The sequence below is a fragment of the Taeniopygia guttata genome, chromosome 27 (assembly GCF_048771995.1).
Source record: "Taeniopygia guttata chromosome 27, bTaeGut7.mat, whole genome shotgun sequence".
Taxonomy (NCBI): Eukaryota; Metazoa; Chordata; class Aves; order Passeriformes; family Estrildidae; genus Taeniopygia; species Taeniopygia guttata.
Genome location: NC_133052.1, coordinates 5,450,527 through 5,462,344, shown reverse-complemented (window position 1 = coordinate 5,462,344; position 11,818 = coordinate 5,450,527). Strand labels below are relative to the sequence as shown.

Below are 11,818 nucleotides of genomic sequence, written 5' to 3'. Positions count from 1 at the left end.
TGCACTTGAGAATGAGATTTTATTGGCAAAACCCTTCCTATCCCTGGAAAAAGACCCCCCCAGGGAAGCCAGGTGAGTCCCAATCCTCAGAGCAAAGGTCTGGGAGAACTCTCCTAGCAAGGGAACACCCCCAGTTCAATCAACCCAGATGGGGAAACGGAAGCATTTTGGGAACTGGGGAGGAACTGGGTCTGGAGGCCATTTGGGATCTCTTGTGGAGGTGTGGGGTTTTGCCTCTCTCTGTATCCTTCCCCCACCCCAGGGGGGCTCCTGGCTGTGTTTAGGAATCTTCCCAGAAGGGAAATGATTTTCTAAACCAAGGAAAGGGAAAACATCCATCAGTGAATCCCTTCAGTATCAGTGCTGCCCCTTCTCCTTCAGTGCAAACAAAACCCACCAGCTGTCCTTGGGCGAAGGAATTTTTGTGTTTCCTTCCCAATTTCAGGCATAAAAGTGGAGAACTTCCCTTCTCTTTGCCTGTTTCTCAGTGAGGAGTGAGACTCCAGGGCTGAGGTGCTACCACAGGGTGCAAGATCCACCAGCAGGGAGCAGGCAGAGCATCTCCCATGGTTGTTCCCACCATCCTCTGAGGGTGTCAGACCCAGAACCCCCAAAATCGGGAGGGGCTGGGTATTTCTGGTTGCTCCCAACACCCTCTGAGGGTGTCAGACCCAGAACCCCCAAAATCAGGAGAGTTTGGGTCTTTCTGGGGCCGCAGCCATGGAGTTGCTCCTCCAGCAGCACCACTCCAGGAGCGCTGTCCTGGTCACGCTGAGAAGTCCTGGGTGGCCAGGTTGAAGACATTGCTCTCCATGGACCTTTGCCACGTGCCCCAGTTCCTCCTGATCTCAGCCTGGACCTGCAGCCACACCGTGGGTGGTGCTGGCACCGAGGGGCACTGAGCAGCTCCCAGCAGATGGGAATGGGGGGCAAGGAGGGGGGAACTGTCCCTGCCCACCTCTGGCTTTGGGGCACCCTCGGGGTGTCCCTGCGCCCACTGTGGTGCCCGGGGTTGTGGTGGGGACACACACTCACCTCCCCGTTGAGGAAACAGTAGAGCAGAGCCACCAGGAAGCCCTGGAGAGGACAGGCAGAACAATTTTCACCCAGAGGAAGGGGCTGGACCCCTCTGTGCTCATCTTCTCCCTGCCTTTACCTCCTCCCACACCTCTGACCCACCACAGAGGAAATCAGTGTCAGGTTCTCCAGGCCCAACCCTTGTGCCCTGCCCCAGGTGTCTGGGGGCACCCTCTCCCAAAAGAGGCCGGAGCCCCACATTCCAGGGCTCCTGGTGTGATTTGGGGTGGGGTCAGGGGGCCTTTCCCCACCCATCTCACCTGGTAGGAGCCGAGCACCAGCTCGAAGTAGAGCCGGGCGTCCACGCCCACGTGCTCGGGGAAGAGCGCGAACACCACGTAGTGCACCCCGAAGAGGGGGATGAGCAGCAGCGTGGACTTGGTCAACCTCCTGTGGAGAGTTAGGGGGGTCTGGGTGCTCCTGCTGCCCCGTGAGACCTCCCCAAAACCTTGGTCTTAAGCCCGAGCAAGTTCTCTGTGAAAGGCAGGTCTTGGAGGCTCCAGCACTGTGCTCTGTGCTCCTCCAAGGAGGGTCCCTCTGCCCCGGGACCCCAGACCCCAGGGTGGGCACAGCCCTGTGCCCTTACAGGTACTGCTGCTTGTGGGTTCTGCTGAGGTCCGGGCACCGGATCTTCTGTGCCAACATCCTGGTGACGTTGAGGAAGATGAGGAAGTTCACCTGTCCCAGAAGGCCACGTCTCAGGCTCTGCACAGCCCCTGGCCAGGTCCCCTGGCCGTGTGAGACCCTGGCTCTGGGCTGGGACTCTCAGGGGACACACTCACAAATATGGCCAGGAGGATGGGAGCCTTGATCACCCACCAGTACAGGCTGGAGTAGTCATCCCAGCACCTACAGGACAGGAGATGGCTCTGGCACCCACTGGACCCGTGTGGCCCTGATGTCCCCCTGCCATTTCTTTGGCCAGGCCCCTGACCCCTTTGCACCCCTCTTGCCACAGGATCCCCCAGAAAGCAGAAGCAACATTTAAATAAAGTGCTGGCCCCGTCCTCCCCTCCTGAGCCTCCCATGCCAAAGGTTCATTTCCCAGCACTTGGACTGGGACACGGGGCTGAGGTGGCCTGGGCAAGGCCAAGGGACCGCTGCTCTTACCCATGGTTGTCATACTGGAGCCTGGTGAGCACCCACACCACGACTGTGACCATGGGGACGCCTGCAAGGACAGGACACACACAACCATGGTCCCTCTGGCGCTCTGGGAAGCCCCTGTGACACCCTCGGTCCCTTGTCCCCAGAAACGTGTCTAGCTCAGTTCTGGATGTGGCAGGAAGGTGACAACTTTCCCACCTTCTCCAGGAGAAGGAAATGGTGCCCACTGATGGTGCTGTGTCTGTGTCACCTCCTGGCCACTCTCCTGCCCCCACGCTCTTCCATCACACCCAGGCACCTGGGATGGGTGTTCCCAGCTCCAGGTGGGTGTGGGAAGAAGGGAGGACCTGTCCTGGTCAGGCCACGCTTCCCCAGCAGCTCTGGGGCCTGGCAGGAGCAGGGTGCCCACCAAGGGCGTGCAGGAGATGCTGGGGTGGGGATATGCTGGGAGCAGCCCTGGGGACCTCTGGCCAGATGGGTTTCAGATCAGGCCGTTCCCAGGTGGTTCCTGCCCGGGATTTGCGGGGACGTGCGGGCTGTGCCCGGGCTCACCCCAGCCGACGAGGACATAGCCCCAGGTGTAGCTCCTGTCGCAGGTGAAGGTGAGCAGCAGCAGCGTCTGCAGGTACAGCCCCTCCACCAGCAGCCAGTAGAAGTTGGCCAGCACCGAGTACTGGAAGAAGGCGATGGCTGCTTTGCAGGTCACCTGCCAGGGGAGGAGGGGATGGCTCAGGGTGCAGCACACCCTGTCCTGGGGCACAGGCGATGGTCACCCTCCCGTCCACCCTCTTGGGACACGTGTGATGACCTTCCAGTGATGACCTTCCAGTGATGACCTTCCAGTGCAGCCCCAGGGACTCTGTCCCACCCCCTCCCATCACCTGCACCAGGTTCTGCTCTGCCTGTGCCCCACAGCAGGTGAACACGGGCTGATTTTGCAGGATCTTTAAAAGCCCTGTGGTTGTGTCTCAAGCCCGAGCAAGTTCTCTGTGAAAGGCAGGTCCTGTGTGGTGTTCTCAGCGTTGTATCTGCACTCAGGGGTTCCTGATTGGAATGAAAACCTCAGATCTGAGCAGTACCTGGTGCTGGTGGGCTGTGCTGAGCTTTAGCCCCACTGGGGACACCACTGGGGACACCCAGCCTGAGGCCAGTGGCAGTTTTGAGGACAGAACTTTTGCCCTGAAATGCTGAACCTCCCCAGGGCCACCCAGGACAGAATTTCCTCCATCCCACAGCCTCTCTCTCTCCTCTCTGCAGTGATAAATCCCCCCAGGGTCCCAGCAGCCCCTTCCCAAGGAGCCCCTGCTGCTCTCCCTGCCTGCTCCGGGCTGGGGTTTGGGATTTACCGTGGACATTGTGCAGTGGTCGATGGACTCGTCCGAGAAGAGGACGCGGTCCTTGATGAACACGGCCGTGCCCCGCAGGATGAAGGAGGTGAAGAAGTGGATGTGGATGGAATTCCTGGTGCAGTGCAACTTCCTGCAGGAGGGAAAGATGGGCTGGGCCGGAACAGGGCCATAGGAGGTGCTTTGGTGTCCCCTTCCCAGGGATCGCTGCTGGTGATGGTCTCAAAGCCCCTTGAGAAGCTTCCCAACTCTGAAATCAGGAGGACCAGGGTTGTGCTGTGCTTGGAGCTGCTCAAGGACAAGGGAACATCCCAGAAAGCTCTGGAGAGCCCAAACCTGCAGCACAGGGACATCTGCAAAACCAGAGCTCGTGAGGGCCACCAGGGAAAGACAATGGTGCCATTCCTCTCCTGCCTTCCCAGTTTTCCTGCTGGCTGGCATGGGTCCTGGCTGCTCCAGGAGGGGCCAGGCTGGAGGCAGCCGTTCCTGCGGGAATTATCCCTTGTCCCTCCAGCCCCTGGAGCTGGAGCAGCTCCCAGCCCTACCTGAAGCAGCAGAAGATGCCGATGGCCAGGAGCAGCGCTGCCAGCGACGTGGAGTAGCCACAGGTGTAGAGCACCTTTATGGTGACAAACTGGCCTCTCTGGAAGGGACAGCACCAGTGGAGTGAGGGCACAGGGACTGGGAAGTGCTGGTGTGGGACAGGCAGGGACACCGGGAGGCAATGGGGTAACCTGGGAGCATCTCCATGGTTCTTTGCCCAGTGGGCAGTGTGGGGCCATGGGGCCAGGGGGGCATGGGGCCAGGGGGACATGGGGCCATGGGGTCATGGGGACATGGGGCCAGGGGGACATGGGGCCATGGGGTCATGGGGACATGGGGCCAGGGGGACATAGGAACATGGGGGCATGGGGCCATGGGGCCAGGGGGCCATGGGATCATGGGGACATGGGGACATGGGGCCAGGGGGACATGGGGACATGGGGCCATGGGGACATAGGGCCATGGGGACATGGGGCCATGGGGACATGGGGACATGGGGCCATGGGACCAGGGGGGCATGGGGACATGGGGACATGGGGCCAAGGGGGCATGGGGCCATGGGGCCAGGGGGGCATGGGGCCAGGGGACATGGGGCCAGGGGGCATGGGGACATGGGGCCAGGGGGGCATGGGGCCAGGGGGCATGGGGCCAAGGGGGAATGGGGCCAGGGGGGCATGGGGACATGGGGACATGGGGCCAGGGGGACACAGGGACATGGAGGCACGGGGACACAGGGGCATGGGGCCATGGGGCCAGTGGGGCATGGGGACATGGGGCCAGGGGGGCATGGGGCCATGGGACCATAGGGACATGTGGACATAGGGATAGGGTAACACAGGGACACAGGGACATGGAGACATGGGGACAGTTCCGCACAGTCCCAGGGGTCCCACGTGCCTTGGCCTCGGTGTCATTGTTGCTGCCAAGGGTCTCCAGCTGGCAGGCACTGTGGTAGGGGGGGCTGGGGGGGCTCCAGCCCCACTCAGTGCAATTCCTCTGGATCAGCCCTGCAGGACAAAGAGGGACCTCAGGGGGGCCACAGGTGTCACCTCTGATGGCACCCCCGAAACGCCTGGCCTGGAACAGACAGGGACAGCAGTGTGGTACCCATGGGCTGTCCCGTCCCTCCCAGACTCCATTCCTCCTTCTGGATCCTATCACTGCCCTTCCCTCCCAGACCCCATCCCTCCATCCCAAATCCCACTGCTACCCCATCCTTTCTGGATCCCATTGCCCCCTCTGGCCCCGTGCCTGGAGCTGTCAGGAAAACTTTGGACAGGGTGTGAAAGCAAGCCCAGATCCCTCCAGCAGAAAGGAATTGGGAATTAAGAATTAAGGTTATTCAAGTGCTCACTCATCCTGTGAGGGCTCCATCGAGCCTCTCCCGAGCTGTTCCTGCCCCAAAGCAAACATTTCCCAAATTACTCCTGTCCGGGGAAGTGATGGAATGTTCTGGGTGGGATCTCTCCTTCCCACCCTCCAGGAAAGACGGAGGCAGCTCGGGATCACTGGGCTGGTGTGTGGGAAAGGAGGACCAAGTGGACTGTCCTGGTGTCACCAGGGCGGAGGATGGGGACACCAAGAGCTCCGCCCAGAGAGGGATGACAGGATGAATCTCTGCTGTCCCCGTCCCTGCGGAGCGCGGATGACCCCGAGGACATTAGTTAGGGGGGCAGGAGCTGTGGGATGGGAGGGAAGCGCTGTGGGGGCTCCGCGGGATGAGCGATCCCAGCTGGATTCAGACCTTTGGACTTGTTGAAGACGTTCAGGATCTCGGGACAGGCGACACCTCGGGACTGGCCAGGGGGCAGGGCGGGCCAGCAGCTGACCCCGTCCCACTCGGTCGGGCAGCCTGGGAGGAAATCATGCAAGGCTTGCTGCGAGTCACCAACTTAAACCACTTTTGCTTCCCTATCCAGCGCTGAATCCCTGTTTAAATCATTCTCCAATTTCCCAGACTCGAGGCTGGGGGAATTTGTGATGCAGCAGCCCAGGATGGGACAAGGACATCCCCTTCCAGGCCAGCTCCTGTCCCAGCACAGCTCCATCATTAACCCTGCAGATGCACATTATTCATGGAGCCATGTCCTTTCCCAGCCAGGGAATGTGGAACTGGACAGGTCTGATGAATTCCCCGATTTCAGCCTGGGGGTGTCAGTCCTGGCAGGGAGGGATTTGCATCCACGATGCCAAAGTGGGGTTTGGCTTTTGCTCTGGAGGATCAGGGAGGTGAGCACAGAATTGGGATCAGCACTGGGAGCAGTCACTTCATTTCTTGGGGTTGTGGGAGCAGGGAATCCTGGAATGGTTTGGGTGAAAGGGACCCCAAAGCCCACCCAGTGCCACCCCTGCCATGGCAGGGACACCTCCCACTGTCCCAGGCTGCTCCCAGCCCTGTCCAGCCTGGCCTTGGGCACTGCCAGGGCTCCAGGGGCACCACAGCTGCTCTGGGCACCTGTGCCAGGGACTGCCCACCCTGACAGGGAACAATTCCTAATTCCAATATCCCACCCATCCCTGCCCTCTGGCAGTGGGAGCCATTCCCTGTGTCCTGTCCCTCCATCCCTTGTCCCCAGTCCCTCTCCAGCTCTCCTGGAGCCCCTTTGGGTCCTGCAAGGGGCTCTGAACTCTCCCTGGAGCTTCTCCTCTCCAGGTGAGCACCCCCAGCTCTGCCAGCCTGGATCCAAAAGAGCCTTTGGAGCCTCTCCAGGGACTCCTCTGGAATCTGTAGCCCCCACAGTCCAGAGGATGTCACAGAAATGGTGCAAGGAATGGAAGAGGAGAGGCTGGGAGAGCTGGGGGTGCTCACCTGGAGAGGAAAAGCTCCAGGGATGGAGGGACAGGACCCAGCGAATGGCTCCCACTGCCGGAGGGCAGGGCTGGGTGGGAGATTGGGCAGGAATAAGGAGATCCCAGAGCCCTCCCAGCCTGTCCATGGGATCTGAGCCTGTCCTGGAGTCACGCTCCCCACGCTGGTGCATGCAGGGAAAGGGATGAATGCAGCTCAGATGGACGGGGGCAGCAGGAACCCAGGATTAAATCCAGATTTTAATTATGCATTCCCACTTCTCAGATATTTTCCTGCCATGAGATTCCTTCCCCTTGGCTGGCACAATTCAGGTTGCAAAGTGGAACTTTTCCAATCAATTTGGTTTTTCCCTGCTAAGCTGAAGGATAAATGACATCTCTGCAGAGTTACTTAAGCATTTATGCACCTCCATATGCATTTATTGCTTAATTTTTCCACTGCTATGAGATGAAACCCCTGGAATTATGCATTCCTTATTCTCCAGGTGACAATTTTTGCCTGGGATTTGGGCCATTCCACTTTTGGATGGAAACTGAGTTGCAATTTTAAAAATGATGTCTAAAAGCAGCACTTGAAAATTGTTTTTTTTCAACCAGTTAATTTGTTTAAAATCCCAGATATGGGGAAATTGAGTTGATCAAAAAATGTTTGGCAGTAAAATTTACTGAATTAGGAAGGGGAGCAGATGTGAGATGGTGACACCACGGAGTGACCCTGGCATTGGTACAAGGGGATGAAGGGGACACTGCCAGGGGCACGGACCAATCTAGCACTGCCATATTCCATGAATCCCTCCCTGGGGTGGTGAGAAGGCTGCAGGGAGAGCTCAGAGCCCCTGCAGGACCCAAAGGGGCTCCAGGAGAGCTGGAGAGGGACTGGGGACAAGGGATGGAGGGACAGGACCCAGGGAATGGCTCCCACTGCCAGAGGGCAGGGATGGATGGGAGATTGGGAATTGGGAATTGCTCCCTGTCAGGGTGGGCAGGCCCTGGCACAGGGTGCCCAGAGCAGCTGTGGTGCCCCTGGAGCCCTGGCAGTGCCCAAGGCCAGGCTGGACAGGGCTTGGAGCAGCCTGGGACAGTGGGAGGTGTCCCTGCCATGGCAGGGGTGGCACTGGGTGGGTTTAAGGTCCCTCCCGATCCCAACCATTCCATGATTCTCTAAATCCACCAGGGCTGGGTTCTGGCTGTTGTTTGTGTCCCTCAATCCCCTCTATCCCATCCCAACAGCATTTTTGGGGCTCTCCAGGGATTCTCCTTGACCTTTGCCTTGGTGCTGCTCTCCATTTCCCTGGAAATCCCAAATCCACGCGTGCTCGGCAATCCCCTACCATGGGTCACCTGCCGGGACCCCTGAGGAATTTCTCCCTGCTCCCAAGGGAGCTGAGCCCGGGCTCACCCTGCCCTGGGCTGTGCCCCTCGCTCCGCATCCTCTGCAGACATTCCGCCTCTCGCTTCTGGAAGTGGAGAACCACGGAGCAGTCGGGATGAGTCCCCTGCACCTTGGGGAGAGGAAACAGGCAGGAGAAGCATGGAATTGTGGAATTGGCTTCATGGAGTTGTGGAAATGGAGTCATGGAGCTGGGTTGGAAGGGGCCTCAAACCCACCCCGGTGCCCCCCTGCCATGGGCACAGACACCTCCCACTAGCCCAGTGGGATGTGGCAGAGCAACCCCACATTCCCAGCTCTGGCCTTTGCCAGCAGAGCTGATGGAACACCAGGGAGAATGTCCAGGTCCCAAAGATGTCTGAGATGTGGTGGCTGCAGGGATTGGATTGTCTGGGAATCCCTCCTTTGGGATTTGCCTCCTCAGCTCCCAGCTGGAGAACTGAGAAACTGAGGCTGGAACTGGGAGCAGGCCAGGAACTCTGCCTGCCCATTCCCAGGTATCCGTGCCCATTCCCAGGTGTCCATGCCCATTCCCAGGTATCCCTGCCCATTCCCAGGTGTCTGTCCCCATTCCCAGGTGTTCCTGCCCATTCCCAGGTGTCCCTGCCCATTCCCAGGTGTCTGTCCCCATTCCCAGGTGTTCCTGCCCATTCCCAGGTGTCCCTGCCCATTCCCAGGTGTCTGTGCCCGTTCCCAGGTGTCCATGCCCATTCCCAGGTGTCTGTCCCCATTCCCAGGTGTCTGTCCCCATTCCCAGGTGTTCCTGCCCATTCCCAGATGTCTGTGCCCATTCCCAGGTGTCCATGCCCGTTCCCAGGTATCCCTGCCCGTTCCCAGGTATCCCTGCCCATTCCCAGGTGTCTGTGCCCATTCCCAGGTGTCCATGCCCATTCCCAGGTGTCCGTGCCCATTCCCAGGTGCCCATTCCCAGGTGTCCATGCCCATTCCCAGGTATCCCTGCCCATTCCCAGGTGTCTGTGCCCATTCCCAGGTGTCCATGCCCATTCCCAGGTGTCTGTGCCCATTCCCAGGTGTCCATGCCCATTCCCAGGTGTCTGTGCCCATTCCCAGGTGTCCGTGCCCATTCCCAGGTGTCTGTGCCCATTCCCAGGTGTCCATGCCCATTCCCAGGTATCCCTGCCCATTCCCAGGTGTCCGTGCCCATTCCCAGGTGCCCATTCCCAGGTGTCCCTGCAGTGTTCAGGTTCGGGGCTGTCTGGGACAGGGATCTGGGTCCCAAACCTGGGGTTGGGTTGTGATTGTTTTAGGTGAGGGGCCAGAGATGTAAAAGCTGGAGAATCAGAGGGATGAGGGCGGATCCCAGAACTTCCCAAAAGAGGGAAGTGTGGGATGTTGGAACACCCCTGGGCTGAGCCCTGCCCTGCCTTGTCCTGGCCATGCAGCTGCTCCTCAGGGTCCCTTCACCTCCCCCAGGAGGTTTTGTTTCCTTTTCCTGCTGAACACAAGATTTCAAGAGAATTTCCAGCCTGGAAAAGGCATTTTGGGTATGGCTCTGGGCACAGAACTGGGAAGGCCCAGGAATTCTCCTTCTCCATCCTGCCAGTGGTGGAGGACATGGATGGGGCAGGAGAGTTTGTCTCACCCCTCTTTAGCTGCAGAGCTGCGGGTTTGATTTGTTATTTATGGCAGCATGGCCGGGATGCTGTTCCCAGGAACAAGGAATGTGCAGGGCTCCCTTCTGAGCTACCTGCAGGGCAGGGAATTCCTGCTGTGCCTCAGTTTCCCTGCTGGAAGGGACCTGATGCCATCAGTCCCTAAAACCCTGCAAGCCTCCAGTGCTCCCACTGCCCAGCTTCCCTTCCCCTTCCCCTTCCCCTTCCCTTCCCCTTCCCCTTCCCCTTCCCCTTCCCCTTCCCCTTCCCCTTCCCCTTCCCCTTTTTTCCGTTTTTCCCCTTTTTTCCCTTTCTTCCCCTTTTTCCCTTTTTTCCTTTTTCCCCCTTTCCCCTTTCCCTTTCCCTCCCCTTTCCCCAGAGCAGCCTGAGCAGCTCAGGGGTGTTTCACCCTCTCTGGCAGCACAACCACCCCAGTGCCCCCCATTCCCACAGGGATCTGGTGCCAGCCCTTCCCATGGCCCTGTCCTGGCATGGGGATCACGCACAGCTGTCCCTGGGACGGGACGGGACGGGACGGGACGGGACGGGACGGGACGGGACGGGACGGGATGGGACGGGATGGGATGGGATGGGACGGGACGGGACGGGACGGGACGGGATGGGATGGGATGGGATGGGATGGGATGGGATGGGATGGGATGGGATGGGATGGGATGTGCTACCCCCACCCTGGGGCAGGAGGACCCTTCACCCCTGCCAGCAGTGGGAGGTGGCTGGCACAGGGGGTGCCCCCCGCCTGTCCCCGCGTTGTCCCCAGGGCCACTCACCTGAAACGTGGGGAGGAGCAGCAGGAGCAGCAGCGAGCGGGGCCAGGGCCGCCCCATGGCTGCAGCCAGTGGGGTCCCGCTTCTGTCCCCGAGGGTCTGGGGACAGCCCAGCTCCCCCACGAGCCGAGGGTGCCCCAGCACCCCCAGCCCCGTCCTGCCCCGACCCTCGGGATCCTTCCGTGCCGCGGCTCTCGGTCCCGCCCGGGTGTCCCTGCCCGTGTCCCCGCTGTGGCTGTCCCCGTCCCTGTCCCCGTCCCTGTCGCCGCCTGGATGTCACCGCCCGGGGATCCGGCACCGGGAGGCTCCTCCCTGCGCTGGGCTGGATGGAGCGGCACGGGAGGGACCCCGGGCTGGCACTGCCCCCCAGCACCACCTCGGGACCCCCGGCCGGGCACCGAGCCCCTCCCGGCTCCTCGGGTGCCGCGGGGCTGGAAAACCCCCGGAGAAAGGCTGCGGGAATGGGGGCACAGCCGGGACGGGCTGGGGGTGCCGGGGGTCACCTCCCTCGGTGGGGACAGGGATGCTCCCCCCAGCCCTGCCCCGGGGGCTCTGCTGCCCCAGGGCGGCTCTGCTGGCCCAGGGTGGCTCTGCTGGCCCCAGGGTGGCTCTGATGTCCCCAGGGTGGCTCTGCTGGCCCCAGGGTGGCTCTGCAGCCCCAGGGTGGCTTTGCTGTCCCCAGGGTGGCTCTGCTGTCCCCAGGGTGGCTCTGCAGCCCCAGGGTGGCTCCGCTGTCCCCAGGGTGGCTTTGCTGTCCCCAGGGTGGCTCTGCTGGCCCCAGGGTGGCTCTGCTGTCCCCAGGGTGGCTCTGCAGCCCCGGGGGCTCTACTGGCCCCAGGGTGGCTCTGCTGTCCCCAGGGTGGCTCTGCAGCCCCGGGGGCTCTGCTGGCCCAGGGTGGCTCCGCTGTCCCCAGGGTGGCTCCGCTGTCCCCAGGGTGGCTCTGCTGGCCCAGGGTGGCTCCACTGGCCCAGGGTGGCTCTGCTGTCCCCAGGGTGGCTCTGCAGCCCCAGGGTGGCTTTGCTGACCCCAGGGTGGCTGTGCTGGCCCCAGGGTGGCTCTGCTGACCCCAGGGTGGCTCTGCTGGCCCCAGGGTGGCTCTGCTGTCCCCAGGGTGGCTCTGCAGCCCCAGGGTGGCTCTGCTGTCCCCA

The 11,818-nt window shown here is 61.1% G+C and overlaps 1 protein-coding gene across 2 annotated transcripts; it reads right to left on the bottom strand.

Moving 5' to 3' along the window:
• LOC100227464 (vasoactive intestinal polypeptide receptor 1-like) lies at positions 1-11,020 on the bottom strand. Of its 2 annotated transcripts, none has more exons than XM_072919081.1 (13): positions 10,673-11,020; positions 8,281-8,383; positions 5,818-5,925; positions 4,971-5,080; positions 4,076-4,173; positions 3,531-3,663; positions 2,737-2,890; positions 2,188-2,248; positions 1,860-1,926; positions 1,664-1,755; positions 1,338-1,467; positions 976-1,077; positions 1-898 (listed from the first exon to the last, which is right to left on the bottom strand). In XM_072919081.1, the coding sequence occupies exons 1-13, from the start codon at positions 10,727-10,729 to the stop codon at positions 767-769; spliced, it is 1,347 nt and encodes a 448-aa protein (XP_072775182.1). In that variant the 5' UTR covers positions 10,730-11,020; the 3' UTR covers positions 1-766. The 2 variants fall into 2 exon arrangements, with proteins under 2 accessions (XP_072775182.1, XP_030112312.3); XM_030256452.4 differs by having other exon boundaries at positions 1-859; positions 1,036-1,077; positions 10,673-11,016.
• Positions 11,021-11,818: the final 798 nt, after the last annotated feature.

Coding starts and splice junctions, on each gene's coding strand:
- LOC100227464 (XM_072919081.1), bottom strand. CDS start 10,729: ATGGGGCGGCCCTGGCCCCGCTCGCTGCTGCTCCTGCTGCTCCTCCCC. Junction 3,664..4,075: donor GGCATCTTCTGCTGCTTCAG/GTAGGGCTGGGA, acceptor TCCCTCCTGCAG/GAAGTTGCACTGCACCAGGA. Junction 1,468..1,663: donor ACCCACAAGCAGCAGTACCT/GTAAGGGCACAG, acceptor AACTCTCCACAG/GAGGTTGACCAAGTCCACGC.